This window comes from Daktulosphaira vitifoliae, unplaced genomic scaffold (genome assembly GCF_025091365.1).
Source record: "Daktulosphaira vitifoliae isolate Bord-2020 unplaced genomic scaffold, ASM2509136v1 Scaffold_148, whole genome shotgun sequence".
Taxonomy (NCBI): Eukaryota; Metazoa; Arthropoda; class Insecta; order Hemiptera; family Phylloxeridae; genus Daktulosphaira; species Daktulosphaira vitifoliae.
In genome coordinates this window covers 7,303-16,496 of record NW_026099716.1, presented here as the reverse complement: position 1 = coordinate 16,496, position 9,194 = coordinate 7,303, and the positions used below count along the sequence as shown (strand labels likewise).

The 9,194-nt window shown below is 25.5% G+C and overlaps 1 protein-coding gene across 1 annotated transcript; it reads left to right on the top strand.

Annotated features, from left to right (window-relative positions):
- Positions 1-251: 251 nt before the first annotated feature.
- Positions 252-4,697, top strand: LOC126909147 (uncharacterized). The gene is made up of 7 exons (XM_050691570.1): positions 252-341; positions 611-640; positions 901-978; positions 1,181-1,198; positions 1,286-1,306; positions 3,934-4,011; positions 4,288-4,697. Exons 2-7 carry the CDS (start codon positions 619-621, stop codon positions 4,563-4,565), a joined length of 495 nt encoding a protein of 164 aa, XP_050547527.1. The 5' UTR covers positions 252-341; positions 611-618; the 3' UTR covers positions 4,566-4,697.
- The last annotated feature ends 4,497 nt before the right edge of the window (positions 4,698-9,194 follow it).

The following is a 9,194-nucleotide window of genomic DNA, read 5'->3' as shown; positions in this document are numbered from 1 at the left end:
AAAAGTACCTACTACTTTTAGTACAAACATGAGTGTTTGGAACAAATTAGAATTTAATAAAAAAAAAACACATTTTTCGTAAAGAACACAATTAATGTCTCTTAACATGTGATAACTTCACTTAACTTTAAACTGATGTTGGTTATTGTAAAATTAATCTATTGATTTTTTTATAAAATTAAAAATTTTTAATCAAAAAGTCATGTTTAATTTCATTGCTAATTTTATAGTAATTTAAAAATAGTGTATAGTATTTGATAATGAATTTGAAAATTTATTATACATTCACTTAACTACTCATTTTGTTTTAGATACGATAGCACATTATTTTTTAAGAGAAGGTAATTTTTTATATTATTATCGCTATTATAGATACTATTTCTACTTTTGAGTAAGGTGTGCAAATGCGATATTTCGCCATAGCTATTTATAATTATCTGAAAATGTTGACACCAACTGTATTGAAATACATATTGTGGTATACTCACATGGGCATTTCAATATAGTATTTCCCTGACGCAAAATTGTCAGCACGTATTTATCCTGCACACAAATGTTGCAATTCTAAACAATTAAACACTATTTTATACTGAATTATTTATTTTTATAGATTACGATATGCTAACGAGGAATGATAGAGGTAATTACAATTAAAATAAAATATTGCTTATCACATAAATTTCAATTTATAAATGTTCAACAATTATATCCACCGCAAACCTAATCATAACACTACAATAATGTGTTTTAAGAATTAATGTTTTTATTTGACAATATAACATCAAATAAATATTTTATTAATCTCCGAGATGCTATTGGAAAAAATTAAAATGTAACGCGTGCTTGGTGGAAACTATAAGTTCCAATCAAATATTTCATCGAATTAAAAAATATTTTTAGATGATCAAGTAATAAAAGAATCAGATGAGAAATTAGATGCATACGATATGAAAGAAGAAAAAATTTTTAATGATTACGGTAATTTTGCAATTAAGTTTTTGATCATAATTATTAATATTTGATGGAAAACATACAATTTTAAAATTTTAAATACATCTATGTATTTATAATTGAGTGAATTTGTACTTCTATCACAAATATTTGTTTTAAAAAATAAAATTACACATAAAATTATCTAACTAATTATCTTTTTTAAAATTATTATAAATTTTTTTGTTAGCCGAATTGTGCAATACAGGTTAGTCAATACTGATTTATATATAATCTTGTTATTGTAATATGATATAGTTTTAAATTTAACGAATAAAATATTTAAAATTTTCAGATAGAACTTATGAAGCAAATGGTAAATATGAAAAATAAAAAGTGACATTAATTTTTAATTTAGCAAATCTCAAAGAATTACATAAAAATAAAAATAATATTATTTTATTTTGTTAGAGGCAACAGAATTAAAATTATACAAAAAGCTCTACCATAAATAATAAGCTATTATCATTTCTAGATTTGACAAAAGAATTAGGATACTGAATACGATTTTATAAATAGTTAACCAATAATGAAATATGAATTAGATATTGTTGTTAATTAACATTTTTACCTATNAAAAAAATGGTGGTGATGTGGATTTTACTATTGAATGTATAAATGCTTATATTGTACCAAAAGAAAATCTAAGGGTTGGTTCTTAGTCAGACTAAAGATATAATATAGCGTATGTATGGCCGAATAATAATAAAAATTATTAAATAAGATAATAAATGGCGGAGTAACACATGTTTAAATGTGGCAAGATATGTAAGGGTGCAAAGGGTATAATGATACNGATATGTAAGGATGCAAAGGGTATAATGATATGAATAAAGAAGAATTCAGAGGAGTGAATAAACGGAATTTAAATACATTAGGGTAATGATCAAATAAATAAAAATGTACACAAACGTTGTGACAAAAATAATGAACTGATCTCGGGGTTGAACAATATTGAATAAATGAAGTCAATTATCCTACAAAACTTTATTACCTATCTTAATGGTTTATTACGCAATAGAATATTTATAATTTGAAAGCGGAAATTTAAATTTGTACTTACCTTGTATCCCATGTAATGAAATGCTTATTTTAGACAATGCAATGTTGATTATGAGTTCACACTATATTTCACACGTTGTACACTTTGAGTTCGACAGTAAATATGACCGTTTGAGAATAAAGCGTTTAATTATAAATTATGCGAAACCGTTACACAAAATCTATTACTGTATTATTATATGCAAGAGATTCTATACACTCTATATTTTTTTATAATTATAATCAAATAATGTATTTTTAGNAGTAGAATGAGTATATTGTTTGAGAGATTATATTTTATTGAGAGATCGACACCAATATTTCTTAAATTTTCCTCTGGCCTGGCCAAAACAAGATTCAGAAATATTTATATCTATGTAAAAGATTTGTCAGGGCGGAATTGTGGTAGCCCAATGTGTCCGTGTGCTAAAATAAAGCACCTTGAAAGGATGCGGCACAATAATCACCAAGACAAAAATTAAACACAAAAACATATATTTGTAAATTTCTCTGTGCTGTCTGCCGGCGCGATGTTCGTTAAAACAAAGACATTAAACCACAGAAGATTAGCTACCCAATACACATAGGCTTACAAATATATTCTAACCTAATACACCTAACTTTAAAAATCTTTAATTGCAACCTTTACTCTGTCTGCCGGCGCAATGTTCGTTAGAACAAAGACATTAAACCACAAAAGATTAGCTACCCAATAAATATAGAGTTGCAATACACTTAGTCATATATAATAAATATTTATTTACCATTAACTGAGAAAATTAGAATTGGTTCGGGTTTATTATAAAAATAATTTTTTTTTAAAAAAAGATGTTTGAGGTTTAACATATCAATTGACATTTATTTCCATGATAAAATAAAACATTATTATTTAATGAACAAATTATATTAAATTAAATGATTCACCAAAACAAAATTCACATTAAAATCTCCAAGTGTCTTTTAGTTTTAAAGAAAAATATTCTAAGTCCAAATAAATTAAAAAATCAACTAAGTCCCAGAGAGTAAGAATCTTGAGTAGAGTGTCGCAGATTTTGTGTATGTTAAAATCGCCGAAAGAACTGATTTTAATAGGAAAAAATGGGTTTTTATAGTAGAAGAGGGTCGTGTAGCGATCCCTAGTGTGATCTCAGAAACTGTAGATCTTAATTAATAGTTAAATGTGATTGGCTGTAGCTAATTATAAACCCACACATAGGCGTGACTTTGAATCTATACGATAATCAGATTTAATTGCCTAATTTATTGATTATTTTAAGTTTTAAATAAGGGAACCCTGTTTTGGTGATCTTGTAAATTCACAATATATGACATACATGTATAAAAGATAACATAATATAATATTTTAATATTATAAGTAATAATATAATATTACAGTTGTTATTATTTTTAATAGTCCATCATGTTGTTATAGTAAAAATAAAACATGGCTAAACATCACCCCCGTTCCTTACCATTTCTAAATCTTCAAATATTAATATTTTGACCTGTCAACATTTTATTTATACTATTATCTATTTAACAGTTAAATTATAATAATAGGTTCTTATTTATCCTTCGAAAGTTAATTCTAAAATCAGTCTCTTGCTAATATGCAGTAGTATGCTTAATAAATCAACCTCAAAAGGGGGATATCATATTGAATTAGATTTTCAGACCTAAGAAATATTTTATTTTTGAAAAAATGGTAATGAACCATTACTAATGGTGATTTATTTTCCGAGATATATTCTAGATATTTTTTTGTTTTGCTCCCTTTTTATTTTAGACATTAATCTTCTAAAACAATGAATCTTAGTAATATATTCAGCAGAACTCTTTGAGCCAAAATCGTGCAATTATTATTTTAAATATTATATATTCATTTATTTATAATACTTTTAGCAGAATATAACGGAGAAGCTTACATCCGGATGAAAGTCATGCATCAAATATTTAAAAATTACCTATCATACAAAATTGGTAAGTTTTGTAGCTATTAATGTTTATAAGTAAATTTTTTTTTCATTCGTGTATAGANAATAAGTGAAATCAAAACTAATTTAAGTATAATTTTTTTATTACTAAAATTGATTTTGCGTAAATGTGTTAATGTTAATGTGTGTTCAGTTATGTGCAGACGTTTCGAACTGATTGCAGAGTTCATCTTCGGAACGACAGTTACCGAAACACCAGCACTAAACTTGAAATCATAAATATAACTTTAAATATACTAAATAATAAATTTTATGGTTTTAGATATGAGTTCTAGTCTCATGTGCCAAAACAATGAGAATAAGTTATGTAAAATAATTGCGTTGCTTACATCTACTCATGAATCAGTGCGAATTTTTGAATTCCAACCCAGTTGTATTAACGGTCAATGTCATATCTCTACATACAATATACAAGATTCTCAAAAAATTCTATTTGGAGTTGTCCCAACAATTTTCGTACAGTTAGAAGACAAAATAATCCAAGCCGACCCGAGTTCACAAATCAACCCTGGACCATATAATTTTATTACAAATGAATAAAAATTTAATTTTTAAAAATTATAAGTACTATTTTGTTTTATGTATTAATCGAAATGTCGAAAATATATATATTAATGCAAAAATAATAATTAAATCTCTATGATATTTACTTTTAAATAAATATGTAACATTAAATAAATTTATTGATTTAATTTAATTTAAGCATCGATGTATAGTAGAGATAGTATTAATTCTACTATGAGTCATGGTAGAACAATTACCATCAAAATCTAATTAAATATTTCGATTTTTATCTAGATAAAAATAAAATTATCATTTTTATTTTTTATCTTAGCTAAATGATTTTATAAATGGTTATCTAAAAGTCATCTAAGAGTAGTTTTTTTGAATTAACCCTTTAGCAGGCGCGTGACTATTTTTAACGTTCATAGTCCCGTGGGGGTCATTCTGACCCCATTTCTAAAAAAGTATAAAATATGTATAAAAAAGTTAATTTTTTTAATTCAAAAACATTATTTGTTACCATATGATGTAAAAATATGGACGAAAATTAAAAAATAATTAAATTAAAAAATTATGATCATTTCTAAAAATTATATTGCGAAAAAAAAAACTTAATTTTCAAAATTTCATTAAAAAAATTTGGTTTGTAAAAACTTTATTTTAACTGAAAAATCTTATTTTTATGACGGTAAACAAAAGCTTTTACTATTACAAAATGTATTTTAATTAATTTTTCTTGTATTTCTTTGAGCTCAAACATGGTTTATATTTATTAGTTTTAAATGTATCTACATTTATATAATAATTTTTCTGAATTGAATTTTTTTATTATTAATATTACAATACATTTAATTATTATGATACAAGTATATACACTTATTCGTTCGTAGTAGTATATCGATTACCGATAATCAATGTGTCCACATTTCGACGCGATGAATTTAAAACATGTTTTGTTCTTATTTGTTCCGTATCATGGAGTATGGAAATTCTAAATAGATTATTTATTTTTAAAGTTTAATTGTCCAGTCGGTGGAAGATTCACATAATTCCTATTCCGCAATATTATATCGATTATAACATTGCATTTACGATAAAACGATATTTTGAAAAAAATACAAGTGCAAAAAAAATTATAACGTTACAAGTCACGTCGGGTTAAATATTTCAATTTTGATGGATATATTAAGTCATACATTTTTTTTTTGAAGGTATTTATAAAAATTGATTCAATATTACTATGAAAACCATCTTCTAAATTTATATCTATGTACACCTTTTATGCAATATAATACACCCGTTTTAGCTTCGATGCGAAGCTAAGAAGGTATTAATTTTACTATGTGTTTTTTTTTTTTGTGTTTGTATACGCTTAATCTCAGTTCTCGCTGAACCGATTTTAATGATAAATATGTAAAAAGATCACAAATTGTATCTAGTCGAATACATTACCCTCAAAATTTGAAAAAAAAGTCGATCTTTCCCCTTAAACGGGGGAAATCCCCCAAAAATTAGAAATTTAAAAATCGCTAATTTTCGATATTTTTTCAATTTTTTTTAGTTAAAATTGCCTTTTGCTAAATTTGCCTAAAAACTTTTTTAAAAATTACCTCATCAATATAATTATTTTTTTTTGTAGATACCTTAGGTATTCACCTATCATATTATATATTTTTGTGAACATTTTTTACAAAAAATTAACTTTTGAAAATGTTCTGGAAAGACTGACACTTTTATATATACCTTAAATTAAAACTAATGTAATATACTTTAATTTAAAAAAAAATTGACCTCTGGATTTGTCTTCATGGTAAAAATGACTACCGTATTCAAAAATATGCTATTTTTGTGAAAAAATTCTTGATATTATATTTTACATTTTTTAATATTATGTTGCTATAACTTTTTAAAGAATGCAAGAATCAACTTTATTCTTTAATGATAAATACTTTATATATACTTCTTTCATTCGACATATTTTTTTTTAAATCGGACCATTTCCCTTTATTTTTTTTTTTATTTTTATTTTTATTTTAAACGGACGTTAGTCCAATAGCAATTTACATGGGTGTAAAANTTTATTTTAAACGGACGTTAGTCCAATAACAATTTACATGGGTGTAAAGTAAGATACAAGAATAAAAAACAATTTTATATAAATGCGAAAAAGTATACAGTATTATGAAACAAACTATTATAATATAAATGAATATAAAAACTCAGAAAAGTTCACTAAAAATACAAAAAAATCATATAAAAAAATCAAACAAATATATATTACCAGCTGTCATCAAAAGGTTTGCAGGGGAATTTAAAATGTAATTTTTTTTTGAGAATTGAGGATAAAAAGGTTTAGGATTTCTAGTATTAATATTATTTATTTTTAAGTTAATTAATGATAGGAGTTCCGGACAATCAATGAGTCCTAATAATAATTTATGTAAAAATTTTGAAATCAAAAGCATTCGACGTTCTTTGAGTGTATTAAAATTAAGGTAATTAAGAATGCTGTCATAAGAGCTATGGGGAGGTCTGTGTATGTTAAATTTAAATGAAATAAAACGGAGAAAATTATTTTGAACAGATTCTAGTGCGGTGTTTTGTTTAGAAGTATTGTTTAACCAAATTAGAGGACAGTATTCAAGATGGGAACGTACAAGGGAATAAAACAGAATTTTTAGAGGAACAGGATCTATAAATGAGCCACAAGTGCGTTTAATAAATCCCAAATTACGCATAGCTTTATTTCTTATCATTTCTGTGTAAGGGGAGAAATTTAATTTAGAATCAAAAATAACGCCTAAATCTTTAAATTGAGAAACTAGCTCGATATTTATATTGGAAACAGAATAACAATAATTAATTGGGTTTTTTATTAGATAAAAGTGCATAAATTTACATTTATCCACATTTAAAAATAAGTGATTTTTATTACACCATGTGAGTAAGTTATTAATATCTGATTGTAAACAAATTGCATCTTGTTCAGATTTAATTATTTTTATTAATTTAGCATCATCAGCAAACATAAGGATATTAGAGTTCATTATAACATTAGGCATGTCATTAATAAAAATATTGAATAGAAGTTTAGACAGGTGGTCTCCTTGAGGAACGCCTGAAGGGACTGGGAAAAGTGACGATTTGAATTTGAGGTATTTAACAATTTGGGAACGGTCTGAAAGAAAAGATTGGAACCATTTAAGAAGTGATCCAGAGAAACCAAAAGATTGTAATTTTTTAATAAGTAATACATGATTAACTTGGTCGAAGGCTTTGGAAAAATCAGTGTATATTATATCAGTTTGAGCATTAGATTCAAATGACTGAAGTATTAAGTTTTTTGTTATGGCTAAATTATTACATGTTGAGCGTTTTGGTATAAAACCGAATTGATTATTTACTAGGACTGAGGAGCAAAAATTGTTAAGTTTAGATGAAATTAAGTGAGAGAATAACTTTGGGATTGATGATAATTTTGAGATTGGGCGATAATTTGAAATTAGTGAAGGATTACCCTTTTTTAAAATAGGTGAAATAAACGACGTTTTCCAAAAAGATGGATAGGTACCACTAGCGAGGGATAAATTAAAAATACTAGTTAATATCGGTGTTAGGATAAATCTACAATTATAAAGGAAAATAGTAGGTATCTCATCTGGGCCTGCAGTTGAACTTAATTTTAGGTCAGAAATCATATTAAAAACCTCTAGTTCAGTAACAGTAATGGAATTTAAATTTAAAGTAGAATTTAAATTAGGGTTATCTACATTTAAAGAGGGGGAATTAAATGTTTGAGATGAATTACAATAGGCATCAGAGAAGTATTTACTAAAAAGCTCAACGATATCAGCACCATTTTCGGCAACTGATCCATTTAAGGAAAGAGAGCAAGGTAGAGCATCATTATTGGTTAAATAATTAATAAATTTCCAAAAATATTTTGGATTCTGTTTAATCGAAAACTGGACTTTATTTATGTAGTTTTTGTGATCTAATTTAGCATTTCTTTTGCATTTAGCTCTAAGACGGGAGAAATTAATATAATCTGACATTTTGTTAGATTGTTTATAAACAAGGTGAGCAATTTTTTTTTCTTTTACTAATAATTTAAGCGAATTGGAGTACCAAAAAGGATATGAATTATTATATATACGTTTTATAGGGACATAATTATTGATTGCTTCGTACAAAATATGGTAAAACTGAACAACTGTTTCATTTATATTATAGGATTTTAAATCAATAGTGGAGAGTGAATCACCAATAAATTTAACAATTTTGATGTAATCACAATTATTAAAATCATAAATTAAATCATGTGTAGTTTTTAAGATTTCATATTGTTCAAAATTTAGTGATATATTAAGAGCCGGGTGGTGTTTATCAATCGGAATTAACGGATCAGGGTCATTATCGACGGTTATGTAAGCATTAGATAAGACTAGATCAAGAATGACATTGCTGTGATTGCGTATAAAATTAAATTGATTAAAATTATAGTGTGATAGCATGCTAACAAAATAAGAATCGATTTGAGAATTACAAATTAATGGTAAAGAATAAAATGACCAATCTAATAAGGGTAAATTAAAATCACCTAATAATATAAATTTGGCTTTAGGATTAGATAAGTAAAGTTCATTAATAGATAGGAAAAATTGT

Excerpts from the sequence above, each read along its gene's own strand:
- LOC126909147 (XM_050691570.1), top strand. The coding sequence starts at position 619 with ATGCTAACGAGGAATGATAGAG. Across the intron at positions 641-900 it reads GCTAACGAGGAATGATAGAG|ATGATCAAGTAATAAAAGAA; the intron begins GTAATTACAATT and ends AAATATTTTTAG. Across the intron at positions 4,012-4,287 it reads TTACCTATCATACAAAATTG|ATATGAGTTCTAGTCTCATG; the intron begins GTAAGTTTTGTA and ends TTATGGTTTTAG.